Source organism: Drosophila simulans, chromosome 3R, assembly GCF_016746395.2.
Source record: "Drosophila simulans strain w501 chromosome 3R, Prin_Dsim_3.1, whole genome shotgun sequence".
Classification (NCBI taxonomy): domain Eukaryota; kingdom Metazoa; phylum Arthropoda; class Insecta; order Diptera; family Drosophilidae; genus Drosophila; species Drosophila simulans.
In genome coordinates this window covers 5,492,259-5,517,101 of record NC_052523.2, presented here as the reverse complement: position 1 = coordinate 5,517,101, position 24,843 = coordinate 5,492,259, and the positions used below count along the sequence as shown (strand labels likewise).

The following is a 24,843-nucleotide window of genomic DNA, read 5'->3' as shown; positions in this document are numbered from 1 at the left end:
CCACCTCGTTGGATTAGTTTTTATTGGTTCACAGAACGGTTGGCCACAGTCTTAGCCAAATTGATTTGTAATGGCATTGTCCCAAGCCCCAGATCATTTCCAAAGCTATGGCCATGTTGGTGGCACTAACTCATGCCGACACTAAACCAACTAACCCAATTTAGAGACCATCTTCATATCTCCCGCGGGGCTCGTTGGCAGCTGCCAATCTCGCCCATGCATATGTAAATGGATTTTTATAGATTACACAATTAATACGCCATTCAGTTCTCGGCTGCGACTGAAAAACTCGTTTGCTGGCGGGTTCTGATTTCGAAATTTATGCTAAGCCGTCTGGGATGAGTCGTCGGCTTGCGAAATGCTTTCTCCTGACGAATTTGTGCTTCTCCTTATCAAGATTTTACGATCTGTATAAACATATGGGTGTATTAATGGGTGCATCTTCCAGGCAGCTCCTATTTTTTATGGCATAACAATGCTGATTGTGGTGGCAGCCCTAAATGGACACATTAGATGGATTTGACAAATTTGTCAAACTTTATTACTGATGAAATTGGAGCATGGAGATATGATATGTTTTCGTCAAAGGGAAATCATGTGAAAGAAATATCACACTTTCTAAATATGTTGCTTGAAATAAAAAATTGTTTTAAGCCACTTAAAATAATAAATTAAAGTTTTACCTTTCGCACAAATTGCTCAATCAAGAGACTCCAAAAGCAAATTAGTTAGTAGTAACCTCTTTAATCGATTCTGAATTGGTTGCATAAAACAAACCACATTTGTTAATACCAATTGAAATATAATAGTATATTCTTAAGACTACGTGAATAAAACAAAATAAAAAACATGCATACAAGAAGTTGTTAAATTGAAAAAGTAATATAACCATGATTAAGTTCTCTTTGTCGATTTTTTCTACAGAGCAAAGCGAATTTATTGGCTTAATATAACTTATTTTTGGCCCGGCAATCACGAAATGTGAAAATCCTTATCAGTCCAAATCGCAAGCAATTTATTGAGTCCTTTTGAAGACGGGAAATGCAGCGACAAAGACAAAACGCAAACAAAAAGCACAAAGAAAAGCGCAAAGAAAATTCGTAACAAGTGTTTTTCTTTGCCAAGCCGAGGAGAGCGAGGAAAAGCGTAGCCCAGAGAGAGAGAGAGAGGTCTGTCGGCTGGGAGAGGCAGGAAAAGCTTTGGACTTGGCCATTGGCGAGGCAGCTCAGTTCAGTAATCGGTTCAGTCGACTTTGAGATTCCTGGCCAGAAACGACGGAGAACGACGGTTTCCAGGACGGCCGCGTCGTGTGCTCTAGAAAAGGAGAGTTGGAAAAACGCCAGCGGCAGCTAGCGCCAGAAACGCTGCTGTCACAGTTTCCACCTAAGTCGAAGGAAAACAAGTCAAAAGGCTCGTTCAAGTGGCAGTTGCTTTTTTTGGGCCAAGCCAGCGGTTCGTTTCGCTCGTGAGTGAGCCCCAATGCCTGTGTAAATGTGAGCAAGTGTATCCCCGTGTGTGCCTGCGTGTGCGTGTGTGTATCTGTGTGCGCTTCCTTCGTTTTGTGTATCCGTACAGCGTTTCGCTGGCGAGCTGCTCCAAATTTATACCCAGCATATTTTTGCACATTTAATTGAATTAAGTAAAGGGCTGAGCTCGACCGCGGAGAACAGTGTCGCCAGTCCAGTTGGGTTCTTTTCGGCCCGCTCGCTATCTTTATATAAGAGAAAAGAGCTCGAGAAGGCCAGCGAATTGCGTAAAGTTTGTGTACCATGTGGTTGTGCCGTGGGAAAATGACATTAAGTGCTTAAGTAAATTATATAAAAACATTAAACGCCTCGCTGGGCATCCATAACTCGGAGACATTCAAAGCGACAGCTGTTCGCAGCCTGGAAAAACACTTTTCAGGCCTTCCGCTTTCTTTTGGCCAAGATAAACGGATATTCGCCAGGCAATTTCCCTTGCCCTGTTTTCGTGGCAATATGAAAAATTCAACCGTCCCCCAGGTTGTCACAACCGTTTCTGAGTCGTGGGCGGAGTGGGTGGTTGGGCTAGATTTTCGACTACTGTCAAGGTGTGCGCCAACCTCAAGGTCTAGTCACTAACTAACCCAAAGCCCCAAAGACCACATTCACATACGAACATCGCAACAGATCAAGCCAGCGAAATAAAGTCATCTTGGCGGGCGATTCTTATTCGAACATGGCACCAAAATAAATATAAATAATAAATAAAAAAATATATATCACTAAAATCCATGAAATATGCGCTATATTTTAATATATTAAATTAACAAAAGTGTTTAAATTTATTAATTTACTTGGTATAAGGCGAATGAACCGCCTGAATCTACGTAGCACCCTTAGAGAACCTATACAACTTGGGTTTACCAATTTGTTTCCGTGTTTCCCAGGTGGCAGGTGGCGGGCGGCGGGCGTTGTAGTTACCTTTGCCGTCGAGCAGGTGTCTGACTGGCTGTGTTTTTGGCGTCACTTTCGTTTTCCTTCTCGCATTGCCCTCGCTCAAGTGCTGTGCTTGACCATAACCACTAAAAGTGTCACATTGCGTATACGCCGCGTGGTGTCCTCGACCGAGGTGTGTGTTTGTACGCTTACTGTTGGCTGTTTTCGCCGTTTTTGTTGTAAGCTCGTTTACTTTTGGCCAGCACACCACCCACGCAAAGCTGTGGGCCCTCTCAGTGGGACAGTCTCTCGCTCTCTCTCGCGACTGAGCTGCTTTCTCCTTTCTCCGGCGCACTTTCTCTCCCGTTCAGCTGTTTGTTTTGTTTTGAATCGCATTTCTCCTCGAGCTGCGGCAGGAATGCGCTGTTTATCCCCGTCTGTTGTCGGTCATTTGGTCACGTTTTCTGCCCATCTTCATCTTGAGGCGCTCATGTCGGGCAATTTAAATTTTATTGTGATTTTTATTCTTAGCAAAAGTAAACAGCGAGCGCCTCTTTCCCCAGCTCGGCTTTATAGAGCAATTTGGCGCCCAAAAGAATGCTCCGGACACGGCGATAAAAGCTATGTGTCTGCATTAGCTGGACGATACCTTGGGGAAGAAGGGTGATAATAAATGACGAAACTTACCAGCAATTTAATATTCAATCCTCCTCGTTGTTTTGTTCTCTGCCTTCGTAGCAAATTTTTAGATATAAACCTTTAGCTCATAAACAAAACTTTTACTCAAAATACGCCATTCAGTGCACAAAGAAAATCTAAATGGTAAACTATTTGCATACCTTTACAATAAAACTACTCCCAGTTATTTAGAAAACGTAAAACGGAGCCAATTTAAGTAAAACATAATTTTCCAAAAACACATAATCAGCCCAAGATTGAAGAGATTTTAATAACTTTGTGGACTTTATGCATGTTTGTGACTATTTGTTTTTTTTTTTAATTTATCCAATTTATCCCTCTGTAAGCGTTCCGTTGTCCTCCTAGACATATTCGAACTGTGTCAGTTAAGGCAACGTCTTGGCATTCGTCCAATAGCAAGGCAGCCCACATCCTTGCTCCCCATCACCCAGCGCCCTCAGCTATTCAGCCCCCTAGACTTCCGTTTCCGTTCTGCTGGGTATTTGCAACATTTTCGGCTGTCTCCTGTCGACTGCCAGACTTTTATACTATTATAGGGAGGGGGGGTTCTCGGTGAAAGCGATGAAATTTCCATATTCCTCGCATTAGCCAACTAGCGGCGGCTGCGCTGCGCTGAGTGACTGCTCATTAAAATGCTATAAGTGTAGGAACAATTTGCATGTTGCACGAGCTTCGAGCTGCGAGCTGCGAGCCACGAGTCTCGGGCTTGGAGCTGAATAATTAACACCCCAGCAAGACCTGTTGGCAGCTGGCATTTCTCTTGACTTTATTCGAGGTTCAGGAGCGTACAATCAGTGAGTTGGAGTTCTGCCGGATGAAGTCCATGTAGTTGCGTATGGCCAGGAAGCTGGACATGATGCGGTTGTTTTCCCAGCGCCAGTCGATCATGATGCCCACCAGATAGAAGTTCTGAGTAACGTGCCCCTTCTTCTGCATCCCAACCAGAGGTGCGCCCAGGTAATACGCCACCGGTTGCTTGTGGTAGCCACACACCGTGTTGCTGCTGGTCACCAGAGTCTTAACCTTCGATTGGCAGAAGCCCCGACTCAGCGTGTTTACCCAGGTCTTTAGCCTTAAGTCCTCAAAGACGCGAAGACCAGCCACTACAAATGTCTGAGCGACCAGCGTCTCATTGAGCAGGCTTGGCGGTGGCATGCAAATGGGCATTACATTCGGGTAGATCTTTGCGTCTCGCTGAAGTGTCAGCACTGCCAGGGAGTTCTTCAAGGTTCGCGAGTCGTAGTCCGGATGGATGGCTATCTCAGCCAGCTTGATCTCCTGCGACGGACGCACGCAATAGCCATCCGTTTCGCAGACTCTCACTCCGACCGGAGCACTCTTGTTGTGCACACCCAGGTGAACGGAGAAGGCCTCCGCTACCCCGCTGTACTGGACAAAACAGTGGGCGGGCGCCAAGACAGTGCGCTTCGATACCAGCACGCCCAGGCATCCATTGTCCCGAATCTTGCCCTCAAAGCCTGAAGTATTGAACGAAGTTGAATTGCGGATTAACTGAGCCGCTCAGAGATTCTTACCCTTGCCATACACTATCCGGGCCACCCACTGGTGCTCTGAAGGAATGGCGAAGGTGCTTTGCATCTGGAGCATCTGATCTTCGTTGAATGCCCCGCACTGGTTATCATCCACTTTCGCCGACCGAACTTCCGGGCCAAAAAGTCCGACGAGCAATAATAAAACTGCGATTCTATCAAGCATTCTGAAGCGCAGCTCAAAGTCAACTGACTGGGAGCTGGAAAAGCAGACAATGCATGTTGCACAGGGGATTTGCCCAGAAGCTTGTGATAGATAGAGCTTAGCAGGAACACTAGAATGAAAATACAATTCAATTTTTAATACAATTTTTAAAAAATATATATGAAATCAGTAGTGGAGCTTGAGCTTCTAAGTGTATTTCGAAACCTTTATAAAAAATATTTTTAGATTTTTAATATTATAATTAATATTATACTATTTGATCAGCACATTTCGCTACGCCAAGAATGAGTGAATTTCTTTCCGTGTAACAAGATGTTTGCTAAAATTTCCAACTACCTGTTTTTCTACGTATCTAATTAATGTTCTATGATTACATTACGGCTAGCGATCGCAAACCCGTTTCCGATGCGGATCCCTGGGCAGTTCCCGTCACGATGCATCAGTTATTTCACTGAACCCACAAACATGTTACTTCCTCATTTTGAATAGTTTATTGAGTATTCACATAACAAGTTCTACTTCTATTTCGCATTTTCCATTATCCAGGAGCGAGCGCGTCGGACATTCTGGTAGACCTGAGTGGTAGCCTGTCCGGCATCCACGTTCCGGACCAGAATGGCCACCAGGTAGAAGTTGTGCGGCATCTCATCCCGCACATCGATGTCCATCAGTGGTGCTCCCGGATAGAACTTGGTTCGTTTCACGGGATAGCCGCACAGCTGGTTCACCGGGACTAGGACGCTGGAGGATGTCAGTTGCTTGCACTTTTGCGTAGACACTGTCATGGCCAAGCCCTTGCCCTTCTCCGGGGCCTTATGATTGAAGCCGGTGTAGTGGAGGTTTCGATTGGTCAGCGTATCCGGTTCCGAAGTGCCCTCCAAGCAGATAGGCTGAACCCAGTTGGTCCACTCGACTGGTTTTTCCAGCCGAAGGATGGCCAAGTCGTTGTCGCCCGTGTCCTTGTCCGTTTGCGGATGCACCTTGATCTCCACCACTTTGTACAGCTCAGGCCCAGGCACACAGAAGTCCTTGTCGTTGCACGACAACTCCTCCTCCGGGGAGTCGGTCTCGTCCCAGACTCCCAACATTGCTACGGCTTTGGTGTCTCCGGATCGTGTGCTAAAGCGCTTTACGCACGTCCCAGTAGTGAGGACGTGTAGCTCGTTAATAATAACCACGGAGCACCTTGTATTCTCGTACCGATTTCCTGGAAAATCATCGAAGGTGGATTAGCAAAAGGGGGGCCTTAGAAAGGGGCTTTTCATAATTAACACTTCTAAAGTTAACTGACCCTGATCCTCCAGCAGAATGCCCACCCAGGGATTCTCGGAGGGCTCCGCCCGCTCGTCGGTGGTATACAATAGCTTTTCATCCAGACGACCGCATCGAAATTCTGCCATCGACATTGCTGAAAATGTATATAGCATTTTTAATAAATACTCGTAGTAAACATACAACCGTTTCAATTTTACTAACCACCTAGCCAAGCCAGAGTTAAAAGCTGAACAAGTTTTCCGCTGAGAAACATTTTTATGACGATGTGCTCAAGTGCTCAGAGTTAACTAATCGAACAGAATTGAATTGAATAGTCTGAAATCGCGTCGAGCGTAGTTGAATAATTAATTAACAATCTCCCGCTCTCTCGTTGTTTATACTTATGATTCTCAGTGTGACTATCAAACATTTCTTGCAAAACTTAATCTCTTTGAATCTTCCTCAGTCTGACTATTTTCTTTGTAGCCATATTGAAGATATTACTATATAAAGATATGCCCCTTTTTAGCCAACTCACCTTCAGCTTACAACTAGTATTGGCATTCATTCACCATTCATAAATTAATTTAAAATATTTTATTAACTCACATAGACGGCATAGCGCTGTATATAGTGCCATAATAGGCATATTGAAATGATTGTGCAAAATGACCCACTTCATGGCTGTCAGAGTTGCAGATTTAAGATTATTTTGCCATTGCTCGACTGCTTGGAAATCGATGGAATAATATTCTTAACCGCTTAAAATTACAGGCAATTATCAGGACCTTCATTATATAGCCATTAGACTCTTGGAATATCCCCTCGCGCCCTCTTACCCTCGGAGCCTGCCCTCAACTAGGTTGAATAATTAATGTTTCAATTAGAATACGATTATCGAAGGCGAGCACAAGCTGCTCGATGGGATGCGAAGGTGAAGGACACCGAAGGACATTGTAACTCATCCGGCCTGGTGGTAGTGTTGGTGGTGGTGGGGGGCTGGACTTAACACTCTACTAAGAACGCTTACAAATTGCCGGCCAGATCCGGTTGGCAGTTTATTGTCCACTCAACTTGACCTGCTTGAGCTGGGGCGTTCATAATTCGCATTGTTATGAGCCCCTCCCTCGCCTTTGTGGCCATCCAATCAATGTGCTCCTGGTCGGGTCTGGACTTTAATGAACGGCCGGCTGGCAGGCTGTTTGGTTGCTTGGTTGGCTGGTTGGCTGGTTGGCTGGTCGTGCGGCGGTGCTCGTAAAACTTGGCTGCCCTAGCCTTGAGTTTGGCCTACGCTACATCCAGGGAAGAGGGCAGTGGTGAAAAGTGGGGCCCATGCAAATTGCTCGGACCCTGAACAAGCTGCGTGGGCTTTGGGTGCGCCTTTCACTTGTAAAGAGTCGAGAAATGGCCTCCCATTTGCGTGTTCCTCAATCTTTAATCGCTGGGAGCACGTGAACAGCCTGATTCGAGAGTGCTTAGCCTTTGCAGCAGGGCTGGAACATGGCTGGTCGAATCGAACTGAATCATTGATTAGGCCACGGACCGAGGACTATGGCTTCCTTTAAAAAGTACACCAAAGTCCAGGTTTCAACCTTACGTTTATAAGTGAAGGCATACATTTAGGTATGGAAGGTGATATTGAGGCCGAAAATATACATAAAGAATAAGCTTGCTAGATTCTGGTATTTATGATTTATTGATTTTGCAGGACCGGATCACTATGAGCGACAGAGGAGCTCGGTAATGATGATAGCATGACGCGCGACGGCGAAATTCCAGCCATTTTCAATCCGAAAAGAGTGCGCACTCCTTCCGTGGTGGTCACCGGCGACTCCTCGACGAATGGACCGTACAGCAACAACAGCACCGGCGGAGCGGGAGCCAGCAGCAGCACGGCAGTGGCCCCCGGATCGTCTGCCCAGAACGGCGGCAGTGGCAGCGGAGCAGCGGGCAGCTGCGGGTTCAGCAACGTGCTCACCTCGAGCAATCCGCAAATAACCCACCAAGACTCGATCTCGTCGAGCCAACAGGACCCCAATGAGGTGGTCATCATCCCGGCGGACACGCCTACGAGTGCACCGGGCAGCCACAATGCGGCGCACCACTTCGGAGGCGGCGACTCCAGCGACACCCAGACGGAGCAGCAGCAAGCCAACGGGCACGGCGAGGAGTCCGAGCTTCGCTTTCGGAAGCTGCAGGCCTGCAAGGAGTCATGCTGCTCCGAACTGGCCCGGAAGGTGGGAAAACTTATGAATCATTCACTCAATTTTAATGGTATGCGATCGATGTCTTCACAGATGTACTTCGGAGTGTGCGTGACCATCCTGATGACCGCCTCGTGGGTGGGGGCCACCCACTGCATTAAGTACATGTACAAGTACCGTGCTCCGTACGACGACTTGCTGAACGACGACCAGGACACGTCTTCGAGCCGCGCCGACCTGAGCACGGAGCTGGAGGACATACTGGCCATCAGCGACTCGTCGCTGCACCACGTCGAGGACGCCACCGAGATGTTCAACATACCACCGCGCCAGCCGGTCTACTTCAGCGCCCCCTTCTTCGCCGCCTGGTTCTTCACCAACTTCTCGCTGCTCTTCTTTCCCATCTACCTGCTGGGTCTGGTCTCCACCCGCAAGTGCGAGAAGCTGAGCGACATCCTTGGCGACGTGCTGCGAGGATTCCGGGAGCGCGGCTTCACCGTGGGTGAGTTGGATTGAGTCCGTCCGACATCGTTGAAAAACTTCCTTTTCACTGGCTCTTGATCCGCAGGTCGCTTCCTCAATCGCTGCCTCTGCTTCTGCATTTTGTGGCTGGTCACCACCTACCTGTACACCCTCTCCCTGCACGTTCTCTACGCCACGGATGCCCTGGCACTGTTCGCCACCAACGTGGCATGCGTGTACCTGCTATCCTGGGTGATCCTGCACGAGCAGTTCGTGGGCGTTAGAGTGAGTACTTTGTATCTGTAATTTTGAAATTCAAAAGTTATAATTTCAAAAGCGTTTAACATTAATTTATTACTGCATTATACAAAGATAAAAGCCTTCACAAGCATCAAAACATGATGAAAACTGTAGTTAAAATATAACATGAATATCCAAAAACAATTTGATGAACATAAAAAATCAACTATTGGTGTAGATAACAGCATTTCATCTCTTCATTTTATGTGCCTTCGCTTGGAGCTCCTGCTCCTTTTCCTTCTGAAGGATCTTAACTATTTCCGAAATTACACAGCTGTCCAGCATCTTCATTGGCTTGCCATTCTCCAAAACAGCCACCTCCAGGCGGCTCTGGCCCAACTGGGTTACCTCGAGAAGGGCACGCGTGGCTAGTTTGATGGCTTCACATTTGGTTGTCACTTCATGGTCGCGATAGGCCTTTTCAAAGAACTCCCTCACAGTATTTGCCGAACGCCCAGTGGCGATCGCCTTGTACTCGTAGAATATCCCGGATGGTTCCGTGTGGAAGAGACGTGCAGAGCCATCGGCGTCAATGCCTCCGACTAGACAGGATATTCCGAAAGGACGACGTCCAGTGCACTGAGTGTACTTGTGCTTAAACTGAGCAATGTATCTGGTGATGTACTCGGGGGTCACCGGTTTGTCGAAGTTGAGTCGATGGCTCTGGCACTCCATCTGCCCTCGATTTATTAGGATCCGTGCATCGGCCGTGAGACCGGCAAATGCCAACGCAACGTGCTTGTCGAGCATGCTGATCTTTTGCACCGTTCGATCCTCCTGCATCGGGGACACCGAGCTCTTCTCCACGCCCAGCACCACGCAATTGGCTCCACGAACGCCAACCGCTGTGGAACCCTTTCGAACAGCTTCCTGGGCGTACTCCACCTGCAACAGGTGGCCATCCGGCGAGAATATGGTTATAGCTCGATCGTAGCGTGAGGACATCCTTTGGATTAGTTAGCAGGCAACAAAATATAATGTTTGCTTGCAAGCAGTTATTTTGTTGAAACAATATGAATTTTTCGTATATTCAAAGTTTGACGTGAATATCCTTTATTTTCTACACCATAGTGATTATGATTATGATAATGTGATGTTATTACAATTCTTTGTAAATAAATTATTTCCTTTGAGTTATTTTAAAAATATTATACAAAATTTGGAATCTTGCAGATCGTGGCCATTATACTCTGCGACACAGGAATAGCGTTGCTAGCCTACATGGATGGAATTACGGAAAGCCGAACCCTAAGCGGCGTGGTCCTGGCCACATTGGCCGGAGCTGGCTATGCCGTGTTTAGGGTGAGTAATCCGTCGCCCGCCCACATGGGATGTCCTGCTTTCCCGTTTCGTGTGCGGCCATGTCGTGCTCATGTTGGCCTGTCGCTTCACAGGTTATGTTCCGCAAGGTGATGGGCGATCCGCCGGTGAGCCAAATCGCCTTCATATTCACCGCCCTCGGCTTCCTCAACGCTCTGCTGCTGTGGCCCGTGGTGCTGGGACTCTACCTGACTGGCACGGAAAGCCTCACATCGGAGAGCATACCCTGGAACCTGCTGTTCGCGGCGAGCCTCCTGCTCCTCGGTAGGACTCCTTTCCCAGCCCACCTCCTTCTGCATTTGTTGTGCCGTAAACTTTTATCGCCGTAATTAATTTTGATTGCAGTTTTCCACGTTCTGATGCAGTTCAGTGCCGCCGTTACGTACAACATGTTTGTGACATTGGGTCTGATTACGGCTGTGCCCGTTTCTGGCGGTATGTACACGGACGAGCTCCTCAGCATGTTTTCCAGGAGTTGGGTGGAGGCGGGGTGGTCGAGGTCTGGGGTTAGCCTCTATTCGCTTGAAGGATTCCGTGACTATAAGTTGTTTTAAATTGTAATATTCAAGCGGGGCACTCACGTGGGTCACGTAACAACATTTGATCTTTGTAGTGGGCACATTGCGACATAAACTTTTACAAAACAATGGGCGAACTTACTTGGCCAAGTAGTTACTGGTAAAACATAAAACAAATATACCTCTTTCAATACCTCTTAGAACAAAGTTGAAATAGGACCTCAAGATTTAAATACCTGATTGAAAAATACATATTTGAATATCCAATTTAATTGAGCTATTTTTACATCTCACTCGATTCCTTAGCCCTCGATGTCATACTGTACAGTGCGAACTTTGCTGGCATGAAACTGGCCGGAGTTATCCTGATTGGCATCGGATTTTTCCTCGTCATGTTTCCCGCCAACTGGCCAGACTATATAACGCGATTGTTGCGGTAAGTGGGAATATATTTCGTATTTATTCATATTGCTAGGAATAATTGTTATGCAATTAATATGCTAATTTTCTTTGTCAGAGTGTAAAAGACTCGTGCGTGTTTGTTTTGAATACTTAACGGCTTCAGTTTATTCTGGTACTTTATTATTTTTTATTATTGTTTGGTTGTTGCTACTCCGTGGCATTAATGACTAAAGCAAACATTAAAATAAACCATCGAAATAATAATTTAACTTTCTACTCATGTTTGATTTCGATAAAACGCTGTTAATTTCCTGTATACTCACATAAACTAAATATATTTAATTTTATATAAACAAACATCTTGCAGAAAGAGCGTTCGTGCCATACTCCGCTACCAATGTTGTTGTGAATTAGCCGAAATTCGCTATGCTCATTCGGTAGGCCAAAAACACAAGCTAAGCCAAACACCCAAAGCCCAAAACCCAAAACCAAAATCGAAATCGAATACCAAACCAATGCCCTGATTCAGTGCATTAGATATTAATTAGAATCGTAGGCAACCAAAGAGTTGTGTTTATTGATATCCAACTGAACAACTTCCAACTGAACTTTGACCTGATAATGCTAATCATAAGTAACAGAAACTTGGCAGATTTTTTACTGAATACAACAACAAAAACTTCTATGCTATCTATAGGTATATATATACTAAACACCCATATATTCCACAAGCAAAAACTACAACACTTTGGCTTCCAACTTTGCGCTCACCCTTGTTGAACGAAATACATATACATATATAGACATGTGTATCCAACTGTAACTATATTTACTTTATGTTCACCAAATTATCCTCATATATACCGATATAAGCCCCCTCACACATTTACGACATATATCTATCTATATATCGTTACATCGTTTAATAAAGCCTAAAGTTCTACAGACACTAACTACTTCGGCTGTTGTGCAATTGGTTGACAATCCCATCTCGTTGTTGTTCTTAACGTTTTTTGGCGCTGCCGTTACCATAAATGTACTTATTCTTATTGTTGTTGATCTTTTTGATGATTTCGTTTCGTTTCGGCGTATCAGCAACCCCAAGACCCCTATAATATGCATATGTACCACCCATGATGAAATGGCATATCCATCCGACCGATCTCAGTGCCAATCTTTTGTTTTGCCCACTTGTGTATGATATATCCTTGTATCTGGATGTTGGTTGCTGGTGCCGAGGTTCTATTACTGTAGTAGTTCCCACACATCCTGAAACCCACACACACATACACACACACCTCAACGTACTTGTATGTAGTTTGAGTTTCGCTGGTGTTGCGAAAGTTTCCGTTTCAAGATCCACGCAGAACTCCAAGAATATGGATGCTGGTGACTATGATATTGCTGATGATGATATGTTTGGCTGTTTGTTGTGTGACCTCTACTGAATTGCAGCTTCTTGTAATTGGGTTCAATCTGTACCTGGCAATTACCCGTCTGGTGTAAATAAGTTCGATTTTTGGTTCAATTTTATTTTGATATTTAAACTGTCTGCACTTAGAAAGGAGAGCGCAAGTTACCATAGATGTTAAATTGCAGCATGACCGAATTTAACATGGCTGGGTATCCCATTATCCCAAGTAAGGTCGGTTATCCATTATCATTTGCCCTCCAACCTGTCAGGATGCTACCGGCCAGAGAGAAACCAAATAAAAAGCAAGCCCTGACCCTTAAAGCGATTTAAACCTAAATAATGATATACATTTAAATGCATTCAAATTGTTACTGATTGGCATGTTTGAACCGAACTTCGTTTTCTCTTCGTTTTCGTTTCGAATTGACGGTTTTTCGTTTTCCAAACTGATCTGCTCTTGAGTTGCTCCTTTATTTCTGTGCGATCTGTCTGTCTTTAAACTCTTTAAATTCTTCAAGCTCTACTCTATGCTAATACTCTACCTACTTCTTATATATATAAAAAACGTGTCGACATTTCTCAATTGTCTTTTTGCAGAAGCATCATAATGCTGGGTCACAATGCGAGGTGAGTTTCGAGATTAGGCTGAGAAGAGAATTGAGTATGTTATTTTAACCACCTAAGCTAAAAACAACACGGTGCCCGAAATCTGAAAGAAGGGTTTTTCGTTATTGTACCATATAGGAATACCTTACTCTAAATACCCAGCCCATACCGAGACAAGCAATCAACAAACTTACTAATATATTTATCCAAATCCAACTGTAAGCGAAGTATGTTTTTTCATTCGATTTCGTTATAATCCTTAGTCAACTCTTGCCTAGACTTTTGATAATTCGGGTTTACTTTGGTTTCGTTTGGTTTGATAAGGACTGCAAGTGATTCTCCTAACCTTATGTACATCTCGCATCTAAGTTTTGATTTCAACATTCCTTTCGTAAGCTAATCTGAGTAACAGTATGATAGCCTTTGGTTAATAAGTAAGCAATGACCGAGTACTCCCGGTCTACAGATTTTGGTTAGCCATTCTTTTGGCCCAGTGCTAAGGTAAGTCGATCCGAGAGTCTGCATTGCCCACCGCCAGCCAAAGTCACCTCACATAAAGTGCATCGATGGGATGCCGAATGACAGACTCACCCAATCACCCAAGTACCACCAAACCACCCACCCACCCACTTTCGGAGACACCGGAGTAGATGCAATGATCATGATCTTCCTTTGAGCCGTTTCTTGTATAATATTCTTTTTGGAGGCCATCTGAAATCGATTGCTGGTTGTCAACGATGCAGCAGCCAAGGATTCATGCCCCTTTCGAGAACGTCCTCTCAGTGCTTGGCCGCTGTATCGTTTACACTCGTTGTTCAGAGAACTAGCAGCTATCTAGCAGTAGAATCTCCTGATTTGTATATAGTAACACCGCTAATCTGTACTATTGCTTCTTTTCTTCTTGTTTTTCTTCTTCACCTCTGCCACAACCTGCCTATCTCTCTTTCTCTCTCTCTATGTGTGTTTCTCTGGACTATCTCCTCTTCTCGAACTGTTCTCTCTCTCTCTTTCTTCACACACCTACACCAAAAAACACATACACACTACTGGACTGGACCTGGCCAAATTGAATGACCTACATTGCAAAATACAACAAAATACACTGCAACAAATTATTGTACCTGACCACACATTGAAACCATGTAGCGGTAGGCCAGCGCTTTGTAAACGAGATGCTATAGTCACGGGACCGTCCACCAGATATGCGCAGCGGCACATCACGCGCACGCACCATATAAGCTAAGAGTTTTGAACAAGTCACTGAAATGTACAGAAAACCAAAAAACAGAAAAACAGAACAAGACAAGATATATTTTGTAAAAAGATTTTCAAAAAAAAAGAAACTTAAAACCAAAGAAAAACTCTTAAAATCGAATGCACCACTTGCCAGACCGGGGTAAGTACAACATCTAATTGATTTGCTAGCGATAAGTACTACTATCAAGGTACAGTTGCCACTCGTAGAAATTACAACATGACAGGCATCGTCTTGATTTTTCTTTACTTTTTCTGACGTTATTTTTTGACATCCCCTTAAGTTATACGTTCTCTTCTTCTCTCCCATATCTTTCTACCCCTCTGTCTGTACTCTTTTTGGATTTTCGACTTACAGATCGCAGCATATATATGCTACCCATTACAAACATAAACGAAAGTATTACGCGGTCAAAACCGACTCATATGTTGTTTGAGCCAATCGCATTAATGATACCAATAGAAACCAAACCAGCGTGTGGCTTCCGACTGTTTTCGCTTAGGCCCCTGTGCCACTGCCACGCCCACGCAACTCCCCAGAAAACCCAAAAAGTTTTTACAACTGTTATGCGACTGTTAAGAACACTTTTGTACCAAACTACGTTAAGTAACATTCAAGTTTCCGACTGAGAAACTCAAAACGAACGAACGGTGAGAGCATCCTACGATTATTTTTGATCAACTCCTGAATCACTAGCTGCACCCCCAATCCCCCATGTACAGCTCACTAGATCGATCAATCACTATCCCAAAATCGAAAAACGTTGAAAAGTCTTTGAATCTTTTTTAAGTTCCGTTTGCTTTGTAACGTTACAGCTTGCCTATGTTGTTGAGAAGTATCTTTGCTATTCAAGCTACTTATGAACTTTGGAGAGCACCGCTTAATGTAACTATTTCGGCACCCGTAACTTAATCTCCCGCTTAAGCCCCAAACACCAACACCAACACACACTCCACATACACCAACAACCCTACACAACACACACAATGTATTTGTATATAAATGAAAAAATAAACACAAAACATCAGTAAAAAATCCGTAAAAGTCTTAGCGCTTAGGCTATCGTATCCGGGCATTGCAGACACGAGATTCTATCCGGAACCCAAATGCCGACGTGTCCGCTCGATCTGCAGTGCCCAGTCCAAAAAGATATAGTCATGCAAGCGCTTACTCTATGTAAATGTGAGTGTACGTAGCGCCTTAGAGCTAAACACCTAAGAAATGCCTAGAAAGTAACTAAACTAATGCCAAGCAGAAGAGATCCCTAACCAGATACATAGCTAGCCCGGCCGATACTAATAGTTGACACTTTGTCTTCCACAAAAAAAAAAACAACATGTCTTCCCACACACAAACTATAGATGGGGTCGCGGCCCTCGGAGCGGTACTTCAACAGGTCAGCATCCCACCATTATCGACTATCGGACGGGATACATAAGGTCCCATCTTCGTTCACCCTCTGGCCGTGTGAGATGACTGATCTGTCGCCGACCACCTCTGGGTTTCTACATGGCCATGGCGGCGCCAACGCACAGCATCACCAGCAACTTTTGCACCACCAACAGCAGCAGCATCAGCAGACCCACCAGCAGCACCTCCAGCAGCAGTACCACCACCGGCAGCACTCGCTCCACCAGCAGCACCTGCAGCGCCAGCACTCGCACACCTCGCTGACCAAGATCCACCGCCAGAGCAGCAGCCACAGCGTCCACGGTGGAGGCGGGCGGGCGGATCACCACCGAACCACTACCGGAGCCACCGGACGGCTCTTCTCCTACTTCGGAAACGAGCAGGATCACGAGCGCAAGAAGTCGGAGACGTCGTTCTTTAATCTCGGATTTCGGAGGAAGTCCACTGTGGTCTACTACGCTCCAGCGGATTAGGGGACAGCACTTGCTCAGGCATATCACAACCATATAAGCAAGAGGATACAATCAGATTTATTAGCGAGACAGATGGGTTATAGTTTGTTTGACATTATATCATAATTATTGTCGTTGTTGTTGATGTAAAAGTTCAATCGGATCGCATGCAGTTACAATTTTGCTCAAATATTACACATTTAAAGGCTACAGTTACAGAAACAGAGTTACAGATACAGATGCAGAAGCAGCTGCACATGCAGATACAGATACACACCACAGCACGGAGTTAGTCTCCCCACCTCCAATGTACCCATGGAACCCATGACCACGCACCCTGCCTCGCCTTGAATCTCAGCCTCAAGATACAGAAACCCGAGAAGGAGCCCGCGAATTGAGCTCAAAAGTGCCCCGAAAGTTAACTATATACGGTTATAATTTAATACTCATAATTATTACGAAATTGTATAAGGAATCGAAGCCAATTGTTTTAGCAATTATATACATTAATTATAACGGCAATTAATAGTCAAATATTTTAAAGTGAACTCACTAAATGGCACACCTTGAGAAGGGAAATTTAACGAAAAAATGAACAGAAAATCCAAGATATTAAATGCAAATAGTTTATAGACGTCACCGAGAATATTCAAAAATCACCCGGCTAAGAAACCCATTAAACTGTAAGCTCATCTAGAGACTAGATCCGAATGGTTTTTCATTTAAACATAACAATTACATATATAGGGACTAATGTTTTTTTAAAGGCTTTTATTTGAACGCGAACTGAATGTGAACCGGAGTCAAAACGAATCGAAGTATTAGTATTTTTAAATGTTTATGTGTTGTTCGTAATTTGTAATTCGAAGTGTTGTACGCGTAGAGTCGAAATGAATCAACGAGGATACTGTTGTATTAACGCAACCGCCTCTTCTTTGAGCCAATCTGGGAGTACCCATTGTGGATTGCTCAGATTAGAGCCGTTGCATGTTATATAAACTAAGTTGTGTAGCCACATCCAATAATTGATTTGTGATAGTTTTTAAAAATGTTTGATAACCAACCGCATACACCACATACTTTTACCTACCCGACCCAAAAAAAGAGGCGATGGTATAGCTGGGATGTATTTAGAACACACGAAAACCGAACACGAAATAAATAGTTAAATAAAACCCAACCGACTACGGAATGTACTACATATTTCAATGGGACAAAACCAAGCATGCCATGGCTAATCTTTCATTTGTCTAGGGGAACTGTCAGGAAGGAACATTCTCTCAGTATTAAAACATCAGCCATTCTGAAATTGTTAAAATTCTAAAAGGATTAAAAAAAATCATAGTCCAAATTAGAAATTTTTCTTGATATTTCGTGGATAGAAAGCCGATTGTGAGCCGTTGGATAGCGCGAACCTATTCAAGTCGAGCCAAGCGATCGAGTTATCGCGAATATATATAAGATACTAATACTATTGGAGGAGAATTTACGCCGCTCGGCGGTTAGACGGGCGACGTGAATCGTTTTGGAGTTTTCAAGACCTTTTGTAATTTCTGTTCTCTAAAGTATCACAATTTGTGATATCAATTGGCACTTTTATAATATCTGGAAAATTCAAGCAGCGGATTTTGAACTTTGACCTGTGCTCGTCGCATCTAATACATTCAAATTGTAAAGCGTGAAGAAAACTCACATATTGGCAAGGATCAGTTCCGAAAACTAACGTCTTAACTAACGCCGGGAACACTCGCATGCAAAATGAATAAGTTTGGTAAGTCAATGGGGTTTTTACTACAAAATCATATATTTGAACATTGTGTATATGGATGGATTTGTTTAAAATTATAAGATACTTAAATTCTAGACATTAGACTGCTCAAGAAGGTTGTAAAAGTTATACGGGTTTGTCTTAAGGCACTTATCACTAATTCAGATATGTAGATACATAATACAAAGTATACTACTCATGGGACGGATGTTTAATATAGTAAAAGTTGTAAAAGTTATACGATTTTGTCTCAAGGCACTTATCACTAATTCAGATATGTAGATACATAATACAAAGTAGACTACTCATTGGACGGTTGTTTGATATAGTCTGTTGTGTTACAAATATTCTGTTTAAGGCACAATTTACACATTCGATTTCTTCTCTTTGCTTCGTACTGATCTAATAATAAATTGCGGAATGTTCAGAGGGGACAAGACTTCCAAAAACAAAACCAAAAGCGGACACAGCCAGCCACTCGAACGTGTTTCGGCAGACGCGGGCATTTTTCCAAATGGAAATGGAGGAGTTGCCCGAATGCTGAGACAGTTACTGCCCACCGCTGCTGCCCTGAAATGACTATGAAAAATGTGTGAAAAAGATTTTTTCTGCCCCTGTCCAGCTACCTATGGCTATAAAGTTTTAATGAAAAAAGCTGGAGATTTCTTTTTGCCCTGGTAGAAGACCAAGTGGCTGATAAACTGGTTCCTGCAGCGCATAGAAAAAGTTCTCAGGGTACAGATAATAAAAATTCAAGCGCATATGATAATCAAGGAGCAAAAAACAAAAAGCGGAAAAAACGCCACAGCGGCAGCAGCATCGGCATACATATTTAATTCAGAAAAAAAAATCGCAGCAACAGACCATCGACGATTTAATATAAGAAAAACACGACGGCAGGCGTTGGATTTTTTGTGCCATCCGTTGGTCGGAAAAAGGTGTGTGTGCGGGCACAAACAACCCTCAGCTAGGACCTGGACGACCTCCCCGATGGGTGTAGGTACGCCTGGGCCTAACTGGGTTCCGATGTTAACAGGTTTGCGATCGCCGCACATACGCACACACAGCTGTGCGACTTCACGGACATTAGAGAGGATCTCCGAAGGAGAAAAATACGAGCTATACGGCATTTCCGTAATCTGAGCGCAGTAGGCGCGGCTGTTTGCGCTTTTCTGACGATGCTGCTGCTTTTGCTTCGGCTGCTGCTGCTTGGGCTTCTGCCGCCTTTGATAGAAATGACAAATAACCAGATTCATTGTAATAGATTATGTCTACAACTTAATCGCCTTGCAGATAAATGATGACAATGTTCAAAGGGAGCAACGATGGAGAGCTGGGCTGGCTGGCAGCTCGTTTTGTTTTTGGGTGTCAATTTTGTGTCTGTGTTGCTTTGTAGTTATATCTTTTGTGGAGAGATTTGATGTGAGATTTGTTTGGACGGAAGTTTGCGTTAGTTATTTGGCGTGCGGTGCTTAACTAAATCTATACAGCAGGGTGAGCGTGAGGCCGATCACCGCGACCACAAGTCCCAAAGCGGATTGCAGACCCGAAGCTCCGGCCAATCGGCACTTGAACATATCGTAGCGGGTCTCGACATCAGCCACGATATTTTGGTACTCGGCTTCGACGAGCTGTCCATCGTAGTAGGTGATCAGATCCTCGAAAGGATACTCGTATCCCTGCAGGCACTCGCACTTGTAGCCTCCAGTTTCATAGCCACGACCCATAATGGGAACGCACTTAAGCAAATAAGAAGAATGTTAGTTTTGGTCCAACAAAATGAATACCACTTAGAAGAGATGCTTCCGGGTGTTAATGAATTTTACTTACGTAGGACGATTGCTCGTCGCACTTGTGTGTGTTCTTAAAGGCGTTCGGTTCGTAGTACCAGTCCGGGCACTGGTTGATGTCCAGCTGCAGCATGTCCATGGAGACAGCTACCACACCCCTGCGCAGAGCAAACAAATTAGTGAGTTTAATTGCTTCTATTTGCATCACAATGCCAGAAGTCACAAGTCAGAAGTTAGGTCTTGTCAACACTCCAAAATTAGACAATCAAACCCAGCGCATTTGCATGTGAATGAAACTGGGATAGGAATTGAAAGTGGGACTGTTTCCGAAAAAAGGGTTTGAGCGGCCCGCGACGGCGGCACGCAACGGACCGGCCCAACAAGTCGCTCGATCTCAACCCAACCCCTATACCACATTATCCCCTTAACTTACTTGAATTCCAGCTTGACTTTCAGGCTGTCCCAGCCAAAGAAGGGCACCGCATAGGTCACCAGCCACTTCTTCACATATCCATCGCAGTCGAATTGCGGTTGAGTCCAGTATCCGTGCTTGATGTTGGCCGCTCTGTACGAATTGGGGTAGTGCTCGTACTTCTGTTGGTATTCACCTGTTTCATTGTGACGGATCTTGATCTTCATGTAGAAGGTCTCCAGGTCGTCGAAGTTGGTGTTCCAGCGCTGCTTCAGGAACTTGAAGTACTTCTTTTCCGTGTAGAGTTCGTGCGTCTTGTTGAGCCGCGCCAGGTCCTCCACCTTGAACTTCCTCGTGTTGAGCTCAGTTTTGTAGGCATAGGGTGCGAAATATGTGCGATTGGTGAACTTGTTGCGCTCCCAGAGCATTGTGGCCGACCAAACCTTGCTGTCGCCCAGGACAATGGCAAGGGTCTCGCCGATCATTTGATCCTCGGTCAGCGGCTTGTCGGCCACACGCTTGCCCGAGTACACTTCGTTGGGATCCGATACCTGTAAGGCGGAAATTCATGTTATAGTTTGCATACTGTTAGTTTGGGGAAGATATTGGGTTTTGGGAAACGAAAGAGTTTCCCCCCACTCAGCTATTCAATGCTAACAACTTGTGCAAATATGGACAGAGAGAGTGAGCTGGAAGGAGTCTCGCATCCCCAGGATTTCCCTATGTGTTCGTTGCTGCTGCGGCTGGCCTTTAATGAAGACGACGCCTTGTGGCGAACCCGTTTTTCGTGTCCTCTGCGCTCAAACTAATGAATTTAGCATTTGGTAATGGTTTGACACTGAATATTTAATTCACGCCGCGCGGCTGGCAACGCAGAATGCCAAATAGTACGAGCAGCATCGGTAAGAACCGAGAAACTGGCAATGCAGGAAATTCGAGGAAGTTGAATTACGCGTGGAAAATTATAATTTACACTTGAGAAGTTTTCAAGAGCCGTCGTCGAAGGCTCTTAATAGGTGTCGGGTTATCAATTATTGCTCTTCATTTAGCGTGAAGGCGATGGGAATCCTTTGCTCTGATTCGTTTGCTTACCTGCAGAAAGGCGCTAATAAAGTTGGCCAGTCTCACGGCCATCTTGGCTTCGTTCTCGAACTGCTCCTTGGCGCCGAAGCTCACATCACCGCGAAGAATCAGATCCTGCGGATGGAAGCTGTCAAGGCGATAGCATAATTGATCATTTTATTGAAGTAACCTTGGCTGGGTAAGTTCTGTATGGGTCTTACTTTTTGCAAGTGCGATAGTTGACTCCATGAATATACTTCAAAGCCTGATCAATATTTAAGTGCTCAGCATGAAGTGATCGCGAGCCGGTGGTGTAGTTGCGATATTCCGGGTGCCGGTCCAGATACTTTTGGCGAATATGGTAGGAGGCCTTGTCCCACTGAATGGGAAGCTTTTGGATCCCTAAAAAATAGCATGAAGAGTCAAATCATACTTTTACATATTGTTACTTAAAACATACATCCAATCTTGAGGCAGTCGTACTCGTTGTAGTACTGTTCTGCCGATGCGCGCTCAACAATCTCGCCCAGATAAGGTCGCCTCACAACGTTGGGCAGCCGGAAACCTGGCTTACAACGACACTGGTAGCCACCGCGCCTAAAGCCCCAGCCTTGTAATGGTTCGCACTCTGTCGTTTCTTTTTTACACCGCGCCGTGTCCGCAAAGTGATTGGGTCCTTTGTTGCCTTCACCCAATGGACACTGGTTTATGTCAATACGCTCGAAGTCCATCTCAAGAACCGAAACGGCAGTGTATCTAAAAGCGACGCAGAAGGTTAGAAGCAGGGAATCCAACGGATATTTAGGGTATCTTACTTGGGATATTCAATGTGCCGGAACTGCGTGTGTCGAGGGTAGATATCCGCAATAGGCACTACAGCGGCCACCAGCCACTTGTTGGACCTGCCACAATCGAAGTACGGCCTTGTAAATTTGATCGGACCAGGGTTTTCCTCAGAGCCAGGCGGTCCGTGGAAGGTATACGTCTCGTTCGTGTTGTTTGCATAGCGGATTTCCACCTGATAGGTGATCTTCGTGTCGTGCCGTCCCTCGACGTTGTCCGGTAGCCAGGCGCGGTACCACTCGTTTATTTTATACAGGTCGTGGGTGTAGTCCTTGGATATGGAGTCCGGGTGATGGGCGCCCAGATCCTGAACATCGAAGGTATTCCACGTCGATATCTTCTGCAGATGAATGGGATCGTTGAAGTCGTCCAGCCTGAAGGTTCTTGGTCCGAATCTGGGGAACGTCTTGTTGAAGAAGCCGCGATACGACGACGAATACGAGCTGTTGGGCGAGAAGTACACGGCCGAGGCGTTGATGTGCGGGTTGGCGGACACATCGGCTACGGTGGACAGAAAGTAGTACATCATGCCGGGATCGTAGGTGTCGTTGATGGCGGGTCGAATAAACCTCGACTGGAGGATGTAGCTCCAGAAGAAGCTCCTGCTAAGGGCCATATTCTGCAGATGCAGCAGGGCAGTGCGGTTGGGGAACACCGGATTCACGTTGATCTCCTTGATGTCCGGCTTGTGGGACACCGCGTCCATGGGCATGAACAGGTCCGAGTGGTGCTGGATGGGGCAGTTATCCGCGTTCACCTTGTCGAACTGCCTCTTGATCTCATCAAATGCATCCCGGGCCTGCCACTCGTGTTGGGCGAACACACCCACGGCGAGCACCAGCATAAAAAGCAAATAGCTGCGCCCCAAAATCGACGAGGGGAACATATTTCCCGACTCTTATCGCACACAATTATTGCAGAGGAAACAAACAACACTATCAACTAACTAATTAACTAAACTGATAGAAACTAAATATAAAATGAGATTTTGGGGCGCGCCAATGCCAAGCTGGGCTAAGTAATAGAAAATTGTGATGCTCAGCACTTGTTGGAACTACGCCCTCAAACGGTGATGGCCCACCTGTTCGATAGTATCGATATATTGTTTATATTGGTTGCTGGCTGATATCGAACAATATTACAAAAAAATGTATGTTGCTATTTTAAAGCTATTGCTTCTATATATCAGTATTCATTATAAATCTCTGTTTTTGTATTAGTATGCAATACAATAATAATATATTTTCTAGTCTTACTTACTTACCTGCAACCGTGCATTGTCTGCTTTACTTTAATGCGTAATGCGTAAAATTATAATCTAAGCTATGATTTGTGTGTACTACAATCGTATCCTTACATTAATATTTGTTATACTTTTTTGTTAACTTCATTAAGAAATTAAAAGTTTAATACACTATTTAATTACCAGTGTTGCAAAGAAAGCCATTTTTTAGTTTACCTATCGATTATTGCACTGCTTGCTTTATCGAACTGCCGCTTAAAATAGGAGGGCACGGTTTCTGTATTCAAATGTTTACATAATTATCCAAAATCCAAAATACATCAGAGTGGACGGTTGGAACTTGGCCAAAAATGAAAATTGGTCAAAAGGAGGGCTGTAGGTGCAGAAATTTGTGAGGCGTTGTCGTTTCAGTTAGTTTAATGACATTCTAGTGCGGTAACGGCTTGCACTTGGTTCATTAATTTAATATAACCCAAAACTGACATGATTTCCACCTATATATGTTGATATGATCCCTCTACATACATATAGAAGGGATGTAGGGGTGTAGACAGCACTTTTCAAAGGGGCTTCCAAAAATTTGCCATGCTTGTAAAAAGCATATAATATTAATAGTTAATAGGTTATTTTCTTCATATTCTATTCACGAGTTAAATGTGTAAAAAAATTTAAAATTAAGAAACTATTTAACACATTTTATATAAATAATATTGATATTAAAATATTCGAAAACAAAAAAGCAGCTATCTGCGTCAAGCTAATATACCCTTGTAGTAAAAATAACTTTGTTAAATAATAACCAAAATTACAAATTGTTAAAATAAAACTATTTGAACACATTACTATTAAATGTAAAATGTTCTTTTTGTCTTCTTTTTTTTTCGAATATTTCTGATATTTTTTAAAGACTATTGACATCATATAAAATTGGCACCCCTTTACATTCTTCCTACGCCCCTGCCCGTTGACCCTCTTAGGCGACACGATGGCCCTCCTGAATTATTGAACCCTGCTGTGTGATAGGGATTGAATTAATCCAGATTCGGGTCAGCACCCAGAGTAGTAGCTATTTTGGCAACTTTGCGGCTGCGGTCACAGCTCGAAGCCTTCGTCCCTGGAGCCGGGAGCAAAGGCCATTTCCTGGCGCTATCGTTCAGCGTCAATCTGTTGTGGTCGTCCTGCTATCCAGACCGTTTCGTCCTCTTCCCCGCTCCTCTGGCTCTTCTGTCGCCACCTGCGCTAAATGACACGAATTAGTGGACTCGTCCAGGGTGACCCCTTCCTTGACCCTCCTCTGCGCTCGCATTGCACCAC

General features: G+C 44.5%; 6 protein-coding genes across 27 annotated transcripts in view; 2 read left to right on the top strand and 4 right to left on the bottom strand.

The window, feature by feature from the left end:
* Positions 1-1,233: 1,233 nt before the first annotated feature.
* On the top strand, positions 1,234-17,603 carry LOC6727295 (putative thiamine transporter SLC35F3). 17 transcript variants are annotated; one of them, XR_006541848.1, is made up of 13 exons: positions 1,234-1,465; positions 7,777-8,305; positions 8,366-8,774; positions 8,841-9,019; positions 10,208-10,336; positions 10,429-10,618; positions 10,700-10,789; positions 11,179-11,308; positions 11,642-11,711; positions 13,286-13,315; positions 14,907-15,199; positions 15,365-15,434; positions 15,911-16,049. XR_006541848.1 is itself a non-coding variant. In XM_044923163.1 (11 exons), the coding sequence occupies exons 2-11, from the start codon at positions 7,823-7,825 to the stop codon at positions 14,940-14,942; spliced, it is 1,746 nt and encodes a 581-aa protein (XP_044779098.1). In that variant the 5' UTR covers positions 1,234-1,465; positions 7,777-7,822; the 3' UTR covers positions 14,943-16,053. The 17 variants fall into 17 exon arrangements, 11 of the variants coding, with proteins under 11 accessions (XP_044779098.1, XP_044779102.1, XP_044779101.1 ...); XR_006541846.1 differs by having other exon boundaries at positions 15,365-16,053; XR_006541851.1 differs by lacking the exons at positions 11,642-11,711; positions 14,907-15,199 and adding an exon at positions 14,441-14,690.
* Positions 3,848-4,847, bottom strand: LOC6727298 (CLIP domain-containing serine protease 2). Its single transcript, XM_002102649.4, has 2 exons — positions 4,634-4,847; positions 3,848-4,576 (listed from the first exon to the last, which is right to left on the bottom strand). Exons 1-2 carry the CDS (start codon positions 4,812-4,814, stop codon positions 3,876-3,878), a joined length of 882 nt encoding a protein of 293 aa, XP_002102685.1. The 5' UTR covers positions 4,815-4,847; the 3' UTR covers positions 3,848-3,875.
* Positions 5,287-6,398, bottom strand: LOC6727297 (phenoloxidase-activating factor 3). Its single transcript, XM_002102648.4, has 3 exons — positions 6,291-6,398; positions 6,106-6,222; positions 5,287-6,021 (listed from the first exon to the last, which is right to left on the bottom strand). Exons 1-3 carry the CDS (start codon positions 6,340-6,342, stop codon positions 5,336-5,338), a joined length of 855 nt encoding a protein of 284 aa, XP_002102684.1. The 5' UTR covers positions 6,343-6,398; the 3' UTR covers positions 5,287-5,335.
* On the bottom strand, positions 9,075-10,107 carry LOC6727296 (proteasome subunit alpha type-7-1A). Its single transcript, XM_002102647.4, has one exon. It carries the CDS (start codon positions 9,977-9,979, stop codon positions 9,224-9,226), a length of 756 nt encoding a protein of 251 aa, XP_002102683.1. The 5' UTR covers positions 9,980-10,107; the 3' UTR covers positions 9,075-9,223.
* Positions 17,604-17,706: 103 nt separating the features above from the next.
* LOC6727291 (heterogeneous nuclear ribonucleoprotein R) overlaps positions 17,707-24,843 on the top strand; it is a 53,990-nt gene continuing 46,853 nt past the window's right edge. For all 6 annotated transcript variants that reach the window (XM_016175740.3, XM_016175726.3, XM_039294477.2 and 3 more), the window contains exon 1: positions 17,707-18,182. In XM_016175740.3, coding sequence (XP_016033828.1) covers positions 18,170-18,182 — 13 coding nt within the window. In that variant the 5' untranslated portion in view covers positions 17,707-18,169. The remainder of the gene's footprint in view (positions 18,183-24,843) is intronic.
* LOC6727293 lies at positions 18,188-23,377 on the bottom strand. Its single transcript, XM_002102644.4, has 7 exons — positions 22,259-23,377; positions 21,904-22,199; positions 21,665-21,845; positions 21,474-21,591; positions 20,403-20,932; positions 20,010-20,127; positions 18,188-19,918 (listed from the first exon to the last, which is right to left on the bottom strand). Exons 1-7 carry the CDS (start codon positions 23,170-23,172, stop codon positions 19,652-19,654), a joined length of 2,424 nt encoding a protein of 807 aa, XP_002102680.1. The 5' UTR covers positions 23,173-23,377; the 3' UTR covers positions 18,188-19,651.

What these genes read in the sequence shown, in the direction of transcription:
- LOC6727297 (XM_002102648.4), bottom strand. Translation starts at nt 6,342, where the DNA reads ATGTTTCTCAGCGGAAAACTTGTTCAGCTTTTAACTCTGGCTTGGCTA. An exon ending in AACTCTGGCTTGGCTAGGTG is followed by an intron (nt 6,223 to 6,290) that starts GTTAGTAAAATT and finishes ATACATTTTCAG; the next exon opens with CAATGTCGATGGCAGAATTT. An exon ending in CATTCTGCTGGAGGATCAGG is followed by an intron (nt 6,022 to 6,105) that starts GTCAGTTAACTT and finishes ATGATTTTCCAG; the next exon opens with GAAATCGGTACGAGAATACA.
- LOC6727295 (XM_039294483.2), top strand. Translation starts at nt 7,823, where the DNA reads ATGACGCGCGACGGCGAAATTCCAGCCATTTTCAATCCGAAAAGAGTG. An exon ending in GGAGCGCGGCTTCACCGTGG is followed by an intron (nt 8,775 to 8,840) that starts GTGAGTTGGATT and finishes CTTGATCCGCAG; the next exon opens with GTCGCTTCCTCAATCGCTGC. An exon ending in AAATTCGCTATGCTCATTCG is followed by an intron (nt 11,712 to 13,285) that starts GTAGGCCAAAAA and finishes GTCTTTTTGCAG; the next exon opens with AAGCATCATAATGCTGGGTC.
- LOC6727296 (XM_002102647.4), bottom strand. Translation starts at nt 9,979, where the DNA reads ATGTCCTCACGCTACGATCGAGCTATAACCATATTCTCGCCGGATGGC.
- LOC6727293 (XM_002102644.4), bottom strand. Translation starts at nt 23,172, where the DNA reads ATGTTCCCCTCGTCGATTTTGGGGCGCAGCTATTTGCTTTTTATGCTG. An exon ending in CGGCACATTGAATATCCCAA is followed by an intron (nt 22,200 to 22,258) that starts GTAAGATACCCT and finishes CGTCGCTTTTAG; the next exon opens with ATACACTGCCGTTTCGGTTC. An exon ending in GCGACGAGCAATCGTCCTAC is followed by an intron (nt 19,919 to 20,009) that starts GTAAGTAAAATT and finishes TATTTGCTTAAG; the next exon opens with TGCGTTCCCATTATGGGTCG.
- LOC6727298 (XM_002102649.4), bottom strand. Translation starts at nt 4,814, where the DNA reads ATGCTTGATAGAATCGCAGTTTTATTATTGCTCGTCGGACTTTTTGGC. An exon ending in CCGGATAGTGTATGGCAAGG is followed by an intron (nt 4,577 to 4,633) that starts GTAAGAATCTCT and finishes TCAATACTTCAG; the next exon opens with GCTTTGAGGGCAAGATTCGG.